Source organism: Diabrotica virgifera, chromosome 7 (genome assembly GCF_917563875.1).
Source record: "Diabrotica virgifera virgifera chromosome 7, PGI_DIABVI_V3a".
NCBI classification, from domain to species: domain Eukaryota; kingdom Metazoa; phylum Arthropoda; class Insecta; order Coleoptera; family Chrysomelidae; genus Diabrotica; species Diabrotica virgifera.
This window is the reverse complement of record NC_065449.1, coordinates 213,328,649-213,342,160: the sequence shown is the minus strand read 5'-3', so window position 1 is coordinate 213,342,160 and position 13,512 is coordinate 213,328,649. Positions and strand designations below refer to the sequence as shown.

The window sequence follows — 13,512 nt, the reverse complement described above, 5'->3', positions numbered from 1 at the left end:
CAAAAAGTACATATTTTGTCGGAGTTTCAGCCAAATTATCTTGCAACGGATATAGTACTGAAAGAGTAAGAACTGGCCTGGCAACCCTGTCTAGCAAAGCTGATACAAAGATTAGAGCTTATCAAATCTACTGATAAAACAATGGACAATGGAGAAACCAGCTAATAAAAAACAAATAAACAGGTTGTTAAATAAATCGAAAATTTCCAGCAAAATAAAATATAAAATAATAAGAAAAAGTAAGGTTATAAATAAATTCTTTTTTTGCTCCTGAAGTTGCCGTAAACGTGTCACATATCTATAGAACTATACGTAAAGGCCCTGTGGTCGTGAGAGACAACTACCTAGTCGGCCAGAAAACCCATCATGGGCGTAAATTAGTTTAGCATTATAACGTTTTTGTTGAAAAAACTTGACTGTGATATATAGTTGTCACAATAGTAATAACTTAGTTGCCCATATAACTAAAGATATTACTTTACGTTGTAACATCGTAATGTCAGTCGGCTTAGGGGTCGTTGGCCGAAACAACTGAAAATGCTCTCGGGCAACGTTATATACAGTGCATTTGTTTGTACTGACAACCAATGCGTCGAAAAATTGCTACTTGGGGATAGTTTGGAGAGCTTAATAATTGTTTCTGGAAACGTACCGGGAGAAGATCAAGAGGACGATCACCAACTAGATGGTCCGACCAAATTAAGAATTCAGCTGGAAACTCATTGTACGAAGCTCTTAGAGCAGCTGAAGATAGAGACCAATGGAAAAAATTCTTGGTAATATTGGAAGAAATCACGATCCTCAGTAATGGGAAACGACAAGAGAGAGAGAGAGAGATAGAGAGATAGAGAGAGAGAGAGAGAGATTCTATTCCTGGGAATAACAAGTTCAAAGTACAGTGAACATATTTTCAAGAAAGTACTGGGAGAACTACAGGAAGGCATATTAATCGACTGAGTGAGTCTAAAGAACTTTAGATATGCCGACAACGCAGTAGTTTTTGCAAATAACTTAGCTGGTTTACAAACAATAATGCCACATATTATCAGACATTAGTAGAGAATATGGACTGGGTCTCAATATAAAATATAGCAAATGGGACCACTTTACTGAAATAAAACATTACATAGAGAAAGCAAGATCAACGTATGTAAAGATGACGTCTCTTTTCAGAAGCCATTTTAATATAGTTAGTAAAGGCTTGGACACTTTATAAAGCTTCCTTAGGAAAGCCTTCGATGTATCGTTCACGAAATTGCTGAGGTGTCATATTTCACATTTATTGGTAATAAACAGATCTCGGGAAATATGCAAAATGCATATTAAGCGCATATTTGCAAATTTTGGATAAATTTTATAGTGCATATGCATTTTAGCGAGATAAATGCAATTTAGCGAGGTAGGTAAAAATGGGTCTAGGACGTTTCATCGCCGCCGTTTCGATGCCGCCAGTTCGATGCCGATGCCGGCCGATTCATCGCCAGTCAATTAATCGCTATCTGATATATTTCCGAATTTTCGACAGTTATGATTATTAGTTATTTTTAGTATTAATTAGGAATTCTAGGAAATGCGAGATATGACGGCGATGAAATGGACTGGCGATGAACCGGCGACATCGAAACGGCCGGCGATGAACCGGCGGCATCGAAACGTCCCATTCCGGTAAAAATATCCCTCGGAAATACCCCTTATTGGTATTAGCAAAATATGACAATAGACTTACAGTTTTTGAGTTATTTATAAAAAACCGCTTTAAAACATGCATTTTTTCAAGAAATATCAAAATTTTTGATCTTTGACAACTCAAAAAGTATTGATTTATTTTAATAATTTTATATAACAAATTTTGCTTAAAATTTGTCCCTCTATCGATTTACAGGGTTATTTTTAATAAAGTAATTTTGACCACCCAAAAGGAATGGCATCCAAAAGAATTGGCACCATGTCACTTTTGTTATAACTAAAATCGATGGAGGTTCACCGAAATCGAAGGTAATAGTTGATTTTACCTTCAGTGACTGCACTATACAAACGAAATTGCAATTGCATGATCTAAATGCGCGTATTTTGTGAGCTCATAAATTAGTAAACAATATGTTTACTTGTTATATGTTAAATAGGAAGATGAGGAAGTTTTCTTGTGAAAGGGTCGTAGCTCAATAATCAAAATGTCAATATTTTAAGAGTTTATTCTTAGAATAATTTATACGCTATATGAATTATATCCACGATACGATATATTTTAATTTTTCTCTTGAGTTGAATCAATTAAAGAGTTGTTTGAGGTTAAGGGGATAAGCTCAAAAATCGAAATTATATCACTTCAAAATCTCATAAATAGCTCGTAATTCTTCCGCAAAGATCGATTCATTATCTTTACTTTTAAGTAGGGGGGCTGAGTCCGCTCCCCCCACAAAAAAATATTAAATTCCTGCCCAGTGTAAAGAGCTAAAAACTTTTAATTTACGGTATATGAAATCTCATAAATAGCTTGTAATTTGAAGTAGAAACAAGTTTCTCCGCGTATAAACAATTATTATCAGATAGACGGCAGAGTTTTTCTCTAGAAAATTTAGAAAAACATTTAATAATAAGTATATAGTTTTAACTGTAATAATAATATAATAGAGAATGATGATGATGATGATGACGATGATGATGATGATGAAATAAAGAATAAATGAATATAATTATGTACCTAGGAGATAGAAATTTCAATAAAAATGTTTTGTGACTTTAGCATAAAATAAATTAAATACATTCAATGCAAGGATTACTGCGTTTTTTATTTATATGGATTAAATGCATAAAAGCATATTTTAGTGCATATTTCAACTGTTTTTTATGCATATTTGCATGTATATTTTAGGGTTTCTTAGGTGCATATTTCCCGAGCTCTAGTAATAGAATACAACGAAAGGCTATCATCTACCCTTTTCGATAATAGAATAAATCATTGTAATACATTTTCAAAGACTACAAATTAATGCTTACAACTGATATTCAAATCAGATTCTTTTAATTTAATGTCATGTTATTTATGTGTTTATATCATATACATAGTATGTTAAATGTGACTAAAATATGTGCGATGAAAGAAATTAAAATCATAGCCAATGACGTGCTAAATCAACTAATTAAGTAATTAAGCAAACCAATTTAAACTTTAAAAGACTTTTTAAATAAATAAAATAAATATTTGTTGATCTTTGCCTTGTTGAATTGATGTGTTGTGGAGTGAAACTATATAGACTCCCCATGTCTCTGCATTCATCACCCTTTATTCCTTGCAAATTTTAGAAGGATGGAGAATAGGTATAAGAGAGAATCTGTTTCCGAATTAAGAAATCCAAAGATTTTATTTTTAAATATTTATTTGTTTGAAAATGGAGTCGCTTGGGTTTCGCCGTTTCTAAATAATATTGTATATATTATGTAATAAATATTGTTCTGAAGCCATTTTCCTGTGGCATTTTATGCAATTTACTATTTTCGTTGGGGATAAGCCACAATTTTTAGTTTGAAATTAAGTTTATTTGGCGTTTCGACTTCCACTTCGGAAATTTTCGTATTTAGAAAACGATTTCCGAAGTGGAAGTCGAAACGTGAAATAAACCTAATTTCAAGCTCAAATGGTGGCTTATTCTCAACTAAAATAGTAAATGAAGTAAAATAAAGTATGGGATCAAATTTAAAAATTGAAAGACTAATATACAGGGAATTTCAAGAGCTTTAAACGATATCTTATTTGATCTTCAATTCTTTTAAAACATATTTGGGAGTTTCTTACCCTGACTTAGGGGTCAAAGTAAGACAAGCAAAAATACTGAAAAATGTTCTTCTTCTTCTTCTTATTTTGCCCTTTAATTCGTCCAATTTTGAACATAGGCTTCCCCCAGTTTCCTCCATTCGCTTCTGTTTAGTGCTTTCTGTTTCCAGTGCGTTCCTCCTATCTTTTTAATGTCGTCTCCCCATCTCATCTGGGGTCGTCCTCTTGCTCTCTTTCCTGTCCATGGTCTCCATTGTTGTATCGTGCTATTCCACCTATTGTCCGTTTGTCTAGCGTTATGACCTGCGAAGCTCCATTTTAGCCTGGCTATATGTTGGCCTGCGTCTTTGACTTTTGTTCTATTTCTGACCCAGTTGTTTTTCTTTTTGTCTGTCAATTTTACTCCTAACATTGCTCTCTTCATGGCTCTTTGTGTCTTCATTATTTTATCCATGTTTGCCTTTGTCAAGGTCCATGTTTGGCATGCGTATGTGAGAATTGGGAGTATGCACTGGTCAAACACTCTTGTTTTTAAGTATTGTTATATTTTTGTATTCTTTAGGACCCATTTTAATTTTCCAAATCCTGCCCAGGCCAATCTGACCCTTCTTTTTACCTCCGCTGTTTGGTTTTCCTTATTTATTTTTATCATCTGTCCCAAATATATATAATCATTAACCGCTTCTATTGTGGTGTCGTTTAGTATTACGTTTCTATTGTCTTGTGTGTTTGTCATTGTTTTTGTTTTGGCAAAATTCATTTTTAGACCTATTTGTTCGGATTCATTTGCTAGTTCGGTTAGCATGGTTTGTAGTTATTCAAAACTTGATGCTATGACTACTACATCGTCTGCATACCTTTGGTGGTTTAGTTTCTTTCCATTTATGTTTATTCCCATGTTTGTCCATTCCATTGTTTTGAAAACATCTTCCAGTGCTAATGTAAATAGTTTAGGAGAAATAACATCTCCCTGTCGCACTCCTCTGTTAATTGGTATGGGTTTTGTAGTTTCTTCCAATTGTACTGTCATTGTTGCTTTCTTATATTATATTATGTATTAGCATTCTATATCTGGAATCTATTCTACAGTTGTTTATAGCTTTTCCTATTGCCCACATTTCCACGCTGTCAAATGCTTTTTCGTAGTCAACGAACGCTAAGTGCAGATCTATATGATATTCGTTAGCTTTTTCTATTAGTGTTCTAATTGTTAGAAGATGGTCAGTGGTGCTGACCCTTTCGGAATCCTGCCTGCTCTACTGGTTGATACGAGTCAAATTTGTGTGTTAGCCTGTTGTTGATAATCCTCATGAATAGTTCATACGTTTGCGACAGCAGCGAGATGGGTCTGTAATCTTTTATGTCGTTTCTGTCGCCTTCCTTAAATAGCAGGATTGTAAGAATTTCCTTCCATTCGTCGGGTATTTCTCCTTCATGTAGACACTGATTAAACAGATTTCTTAATGTTTGTAAGATTTCTTCTTTCCCTTCTTTCAACATTTCAGCAAGGATTCCATCTGGTCCTGGTGCTTTGTTGTTCTTTAATTGTGATAGTGCTGCTTCTGTTTCATAATTTTCTATTTTTGGTAATGTTTCTGAGTTTACATTCGTGATTGTTTTCTTGATATATTCCTGAGTGTTGAAGTTTGCGTCTTTCTTTGAGGTGTATAGTTCTTTATAAAACCTTTCTACTTCTTCTGATATCTTACCTTTTCTCCTCTCTTCCCGTCCTGTTTCATCCTCTATTAAAATGAGTAGTGGTTTCCCTAAATTTGGTCGTAAGCATTTTAGGCCCTTATTTCTCTCAATTACTTTCTTGATTTCATTTTCAGTGTGTTTTCTTAGATCCTCTCTGGTTTTTCTACTAATAAGTTTGTTCAGTTCTACGTATTCTACTGTGTTTCTTTTGTTTTCGCTTATTAGTTTTCGTCTACTTTCCATTACTTTAACTGTCCCGCTACTTAATCTATTTTCTTTTGTTGTTAGTTTTTTGGCAGTTTTAATTCCCGCTTCCAAGAGTTTCAAGAGTTTTTCTTTCATTTCTTCATTAATCTTATTAATTTCTGACTCTTCCTTTGCTACTTGTTGTTTATAGTTTTCCCTTAAAGTCTGTCTATATTCTTCTGCGTTTTGTCTTATTCTGCTATGGTCAATAACCGTTGGTTTTCTTCTAGATTTCTGCGTTTCTAGTTTGCTTATTTCTATTTTGGCTCGTAGTATGCGGTGGCCACTGCCAGTTGAGAATTTATTCAGTGCAGTTACGTCTTCGAAGATTTGTTTATTTTGGCAGAGGAAGGTCTATTTCATTTTTTGTCACCCCATTTGTGGAGACCCATGACCATTTTGGGTTTGGCTTTTTACTAAAGTATGTATTTATTGCATGAAGGTTTTGTTGTTCCAAATATTCTAGTAGTCTTTCACCCCTAATATTCCTTGATCCAAGTCCGTAGTTTCCTATTTTGTTTCTGAATCTTCCATTTTATTTCCGATTTTTGGGTTTGGTTGTTTTTATATTTTTGTCTTCCATTGCTGTGGTGATGTCATCATAAAAGTACCGAAAAATGTATCCCCCTTTAATCAAAAATTGACATGTAGTAATTGGTCAAAGTTACGGATATAAGTAATATCGGGTAGAACTTTTTAATAAATTTTATTTATGAAACTTAGCTGACGTACATATAGCAGTTGAAAATCACGAATAAACATTTTCTACAAACGGGCATCAAAGAAAAAATTTGACATTGTAAAAGGATAAACTCTTCCCTTATACCAATAAATTTTATTAAACTTCCAAACATCCAACTTCCACTTTTAAATCCAGCAGAAGGCTCCTTTGTATATTTTTAATTTATGTTTCCCGCCGATTCAATTTTTTACCGAATTCAACCTAAAAGTAATATTTTTTAATAATTGCGGCTGCCGGTCTGTAAGCCAGGAAAAAAATTAAAAAGCGCTTATTCTCGCAAAGAGAGAATTATTTTTACCTGGCAGGATTTACAATTCTAATTTCTTAATAAATCTTTCCTGACCTAAATATGTAAGAAACTCCAGATATTCTGCGACAGACAGTATTTTAAAAGAAGGAACAATCTACCGTGTTCTCTGTTACTGCTGCTGCACTTGTTTTATTAGATTTATTGTATCGAAGTTGCTCCCAGCGCCAAAACTTTTTTAAAAGTATGATGTATAAGTAGAAACGGAGTATTTTAAAAACAGATCCCTGAATGGCAAAAGTTGGGACGTAGAGACATGAGTTCAATAAAACGCTAAATTTTTTACAATTGTTCGTAAATAAATAATGATAAAGTGTAAACACTGATCGATTAAAATTTGGAGTCAATTTTTATTTTGAGAAACTACTACCAAATTCTAGTCAATTTTTTTTTTCAATAATAATCAGTACGATGATTATTATTACCATTACAATCTGGTCATAGGTGACAAATGAGCAATTTCATGATCATCATCATTCTCTTTGCCTTATCCCTATGCGGGGTCGGCTTCCCTAATTGCATTTCTCCACACAATTCTATCTTGGGTCATATCAATGTTAATCCCCTTTACCAACATGTCCTGCCTTATCGTCTCCCCCCAGGTCTTCTTTGGTCTTCCTCTCCTACTCCTTCCAGGAATCTGCACTTCAGCTATTCTTCGTATTGGGTGATTAACGTCTCGACGTTGAACATGACCAAACCATCTTAACCTATGCTCTCTCATTTTGGCATCAATTGGTGCCACACCTAGGCTTCCCCTAATATACTCATTTCAAATTTTATCCTTCTTTGTCACTCCACTCATCCATCTAAGCATTTTTATTTCCGCCACATGCATTCGTTGTTCCTCTTTATTTTCCACTGCCCAACATTCAGTTCCGTACATCATAGCCGGTCTTATGGCTGTTTTATAGAATTTTCCCTTCAGCTTCATTGGAATTTTTCTGTCACACAACACACCACTCGCTTCTTTCCACTTCATCCATTCAGCCCTAATTCTACTGCATGCATCTCCATCTATTTCTCCATTACTCTGTAATACCGATCCTAGGTACTTAAAACTATTGCTTTTCACAATCATTTCACCATCCAAAGATACCATTTTATTTGTAGTAGCTCCATCTTTAAATCAACATTCCAAATACTCTCTTTTTGTCCTACTAAGTTTTAAACCTTTTTCCTCCAGAGCTTGTCTCCACTGTTCCAGTTTTTTTTCTAAGTCTCTTTCACTATTTCCCACTAACACGACATCATCAGCATACATTAAGGACCATGGAATGTTACCCTGTAGTTTCGCTGTTATCTGGTCCAAAACTAATGAGAATAAATACGGACTAAGCACAGAGCCTTGGTGCAATCCTACTTTCACATGAAATTTATCAGTCTCTCCCACACATGTCCTAACACTAGTCGTTACTCCCTCATACATATCCCTAACAATCTTTACATATTCACCAGAGACTCCTTTCTTATTGAGTGCCCACCACAGAATCTCTCGAGGAACTCTATCATATGCTTTCTCAAGATCAATGAATATCATATGAGCGTTTGTTTCTTTACTCATGTATTTTTCCATCAACTGCCTTATATTTCAATTTCAATTTCGTTCAATTCAACCTAAATTACTATTGTTCCTTAAGAGGGTACATCAGCCTGTCATTGTGACGGAAAACACGTTCCAAGATTGCAGCTTTATATGTAACACCTCTGCAGGCCTCACGGTACGTGGCTTAAGATTTTTTAACTATCTTTCTTCACTTAAATTCACATCTGCCCAGGGCAGATGTCTTCCAATTTACAACGCCTGCTCTTTGTAGATGCTCTTTGAATGCTTTCAGCCACTTTTTCCGCTTTCGACCCCTCCTTCTTCTTCCCTACAACTTACCAATACACTCTTCGGCCATCGGTCCGTTGACATCCTTTCCTCATGTCCCGGCCAGCGAAGTCTTCTACTTTTAAACATATGACTGATTACTGGCTTCCCAAACAGTTCTTGAACTTCCGCATTCGTCCGTCTTTTCTACTCCTTCTCTCCCACTTTCACGCCACCGAAAATCAGCACGCTCAATACGCTCTGTTCCCATCTTTCCAATGCATTTTTTTCTGTCTTATTCAGAACCCAACACTCATTACTATACAGTACGTAGGTTGTATCACCGTACTATATAACCGCAATTTTGCTGATTTTGAGTAATAAGACTACTTTTTAAAAGTTTGCTCAATGCTCCAACCGTTCGCCTTCCCTTCGCAATTCTTTTTTAAATTTCTGGAGCTTCATCTCCTCTTTCCGTTACAGTCACACCTAGTATTATTTTTAATAAACATTTAATACACTACATTTAATAAACTTTCTAGTCTTTCCTGTGATCCTCAGCATACATTTCCTTTCCTATTAAGCTTCAAAAGCTACCACGGCCGACTGTAGCCTCTCACTCACCATAAAACTTTACCCAGCATTCTATCGGCGCCTCTTCATTAAAACAACTGTAACCGTCCACTGTTAAAACACTGTCACTCTTCTGTTTAGTTTCTTGCATTGCTAACACATCCAACTTATACTGCTTCATCACTGTCACTATTTTCTTCAAATCTCCAGCTTCATACGTACTCCTCATGTTATAAGTTCCTATTCTAAAAATGGACTACTTATTTTTTTTTCTCTTACTTTGTCATTCGTGTATTCACTCAGGTCCTTGTTCGTATCGGTTTTGTTGTCATCTTGTTCCCTCCACGCTAACTCCTCTAGTTTCTTGGCTGGGGTCCAACTTTCCGTCTTTTCTGTTCCATCTTTAAGTTCTTTCTTCTATTATGAGCGTCCTGAACCCCAGCTTCACTGATTTGTAGTGAGCTCTTCATTTCCACCTCTGCTACTGTTAGACTATCATTCAAACACCAGATACTCTGCGACAAAGAGTATTTTAAAAGAAGGAACAATCTACCGTGTTCTCTTCTACTCCTGCTGCACTTGTTTTATGAGATTTATTGTATTGAAGTTGCTTCCAGTGCCAAAACTTTTTTAAAAGTATGATGTATAAGTAGAAACGGAGTATTTTAAAAACAGATCCCTGAGTGGCAAAAGTTGGGACGTAGAGACATGAGTTCAATAAAACGTTAAATTTTATACAATTGTTTAAATTATGACAAGGGTACTGCAGAAATTCGCAAATTAATAATTCAAAATGAGTTACACAAATGTAAGACACAGACAAAAAAATCAGGCAACCATTGCATTAAACTATCAAAAAAACAATTTCCTTTTGTTATAATTGTTATTACCATTTTTATTGTCATAATTTTGTTTTCAGTCTTTCTATCAGCTGGTGCAACTAATGTTTGCAACGTAAAATATAACGTGAGAGTCCTTGTTTTTTTCAGTTTTTATTTGTAGTTAGCTATTTTTAATTTTTTATCTCTGTTCTTTAAAAATTTGGTTGAAATGTATTTGTGTATTAAATACAATGTAGTTTAAGTTTACTAAATAAATATAAATACTATTTCTTCGCTGCAATGATTTAAATATAATATGTAGTCACAAACATTAAATTTCTTATTTTCTCAAAACAAAGATAATGTGACATTCCTTGTTTTATCCCTTAACCCTTCAAATATAGTACTCATATAAAAATACTTACTTAAAACAGACATCCGGTAATTTTTACCGATTAAGATTTTTGATTTATGCTAGAAAATAAAATATTGACAATACACACTACACGCTTTGGCTAGCATTGTTATACAAACTGCCCGAGAGGTACAGAGACACATGTCATGAACTTGTAAGTGGTGAGGTTACCACGAAATCCACATTATAGAAGTTTTCAGGGACTTTCGGCCCTTGGTAATAATGTAACTTTCATTCTGCATTTTATTTTTTTTAATACCTACTTATTAGTTTTCTCGGGATTAAAAAAAAAGAATGCGTTTAAAAAGCATTAGCCCGAAATTTTTCACCTACGCTCTGAAATATTTCTATTTATTTTATGTTTGTATTCAACCTGGTATTTTTTGTTCTAGATGATATTGGAATTATTCACGGCCGTCCAGGAGCAGTCTACCTAGAACCTAACGTATCTTTATTTTACCTAGATGAAGACGGCAATTTCTACAGCAAAAAAACCGAAAGCATCTACCCAAGGAAAGAACATCCATACTGCATCGAACATGCGACAAAAAATGGAATCAACTACGGACATAAATATTTCGGCTTCTTAGTGGGCCGAAATCCACCGATGCCCTCTAAATTTTACTGGAACAGAGCTGCGATGATATTTTCTGGGATATGCTTGATGCTCACCATTCTTTTTTATGTAATTTCAAGAGAAACGAAGAAGATTTTCGGGAAGATTTTAGTTTGTTTTTGTTTGTCGTTATTGTTTCTTTATTCCTGTCTGGTGTATCATACATTTCATATGAATTTGCACTACAAGCCAACAAAAACAACTTGTAAAGTCATTGGTAAGTTATGCATATTTTTTAATATACTTAGGTATTATTAAAACTTTTGAAATGATCATTACGAATTCTTAAACGTGACATATTATATACTTTGTCTTCTTTCGATTTTCATTTTACGGTCTTGCTAATAACGCCTAAGCTAAAATAAAAAAATAGACTAACAATTATATCGAATTTCAAGTTAAGGCTCCAAATTCTGAGTGTAACATTCTGTCGTTAGTAATTCCATTTTCAATCATGCAGAAAAAAACAAAAAGAGAAAAGTAATGATACTATCCCGACAGATTTTGTCTTACATTTAGTTTACTTTCAATATTAACATCAAACTCTAATTTAATTGCATACGTATGTTACTTCAAAATATAAATATGTATTCTTGATACATTATTACCTTGCTTATAGTGGTATGTTTTGTTGATTTCTTCTTTTAGTATTGATAACAAGATTATACTACATTCTGTGAAGGAATTTGCGACGCAGAAGTGATTACTAACAATAAAATTTTCCTGTCATGATTGGGTGTGGTTGTTTTTTTTTTTAAAGTCACATGCCACGGTTTTCTGATGGATGTTCGTAAGTTGATTTCATGTAATCAAACGCACTATCCTCCAATAAAGCCGTCCCAGGAACGCACATCAAAAATATTGACACTATCATTTTAAAATCATCTACTGTAGGCGTCTGTAGAATATATATATCTGAATTGTCGTTAGTCGTTATGACTAAGGAACACTAAAATTAGCAGAAGGATGCTTTTTTTCTTTACGATGGAACAAAACAAAATAATTTGTTTAATTTCTGAAGTGGAAATCAAACCGTTAAAAAAATATTCCAAATTGAAATTGTGGTTAAATCGCCTTTATTTATTTTAATGATGTAGACATTAGTAATTCAGCTAGTTCCCGCGGATGCCGCGTACCAACAAAAGTTTATTTCGCAAGCTGAAAATTAGTTAATTTGTTAAGCTATAGCTTAACGGTGTCTAGTCGGACAAACTTTGATGTACGGGAACACTGGAACATGGAAAGTTTTAATTGTGGAACAGGATACAGTTTTGAACGTCAGACTACGAAAATGTCCCATGTATTTTGTCGGACAGAACTTCCAATTGATTTGTTACTCTTTCATTAAACTTTCATGCAAAAATCAGACTGCTATTTACCACCAACATAATGCCTGTCATTTGACATGTTCTACGTGTCGGACTTATTAAAATGTCCAACGTATTTGTCGGACAAACATTTTTTCATATATTATACATAAAGTTTGCTATTGAATACACTTTTAAAACAACCTGCTAGTTTTCGCAATCATAAACTTGTCAGGATGATATTCAACAATTAAAATCACGTTCCAAAATTAAAACTTCGTCTGTTCCAGTGTTCCCATACATCAAAACATCAAAGTTTTCCGACTAAACACCTTTAAGCTATTAACAAATTTTCAGCTTGCTATTAATGAACTTTTTTTGGTACGCGGTATCCAGCCCTATGTAGATTCTCCGTTTAGTCCATGTGGTGAGACCGCTCCCGTCTGGAAAAATTTCTGATTCGGTTTCTTTGTGGATTCCTATTCAAAAATATCCCCTTTAAAAAAATCTGAAGGGTGCCGGGCGGAATTTTTGGGCAGAAATTGTTTAAACAATTTTTTTAAACAAATACAAAATATCACGTTTTTTTGCTCCGGAACATATATTTTTAAGTTTTGTGGGTAATTCTAAACAAGAAAGATATCCTGTAAATTTTTTCAAAAATTGATAGTTTTCGAGTTATAGGCGATTCAAAATCTGAAAAATGCGAAAATACGCATTTTCGAGGCCTAAAAACTCATATTTAAATTAGTATTTTTGAGGTTGCCAGATACTTAAATTGAAGTTTAGACATTCAGCTTTAAGATTCTGAAGAGTGATTGCGTGTAACCTTAATTTATACCGTTGTTTTTTAATTGTTAAATATGCGTGTTTATCCGATTTTTTTGCCGGTGCGGCGAGCTCTATTTCAAAAATCTCCTATTTTTCTCCGAAAAATATTTCTTCTAGTTTCTTTGGAATATTCTACATAAAATAAGTTTCTTGACGTTTTTCTCAAAAGTTAACAGTTTTAAAATTATAAGCGATTTAAAATCCAAAAATGCGTTTTTTTGTCATTTTTCGTAATTTAAATGGCTTATACCTTTAAAACTATTAATTTTTGTGAAAAATGTCAAGAAACGTATTTTATTTAGAATATTCCAAAGAATCTAGAAAAAATATTTTTCGGAGGAATATAGGAGATTTTTGAAATAGAGCTCGCC

At 34.0% G+C, this 13,512-nt stretch overlaps 2 protein-coding genes across 4 annotated transcripts in view; both read left to right on the top strand.

Annotated features, from left to right (window-relative positions):
• Positions 1 to 13,512, top strand: part of LOC114331213 (G-protein coupled receptor Mth2-like) — a 680,964-nt gene that overhangs the window by 241,851 nt on the left and 425,601 nt on the right. The gene's annotated exons all lie outside the window — the stretch shown is intronic.
• LOC114331202 (G-protein coupled receptor Mth) overlaps positions 1 to 13,512 on the top strand; it is a 111,197-nt gene that overhangs the window by 39,642 nt on the left and 58,043 nt on the right. For all 3 annotated transcript variants that reach the window (XM_028280697.2, XM_050655888.1, XM_050655887.1), the window contains one exon: positions 10,780 to 11,220. In XM_028280697.2, the coding sequence (XP_028136498.2) occupies positions 10,780 to 11,220 (441 nt within the window). The remainder of the gene's footprint in view (positions 1 to 10,779; positions 11,221 to 13,512) is intronic.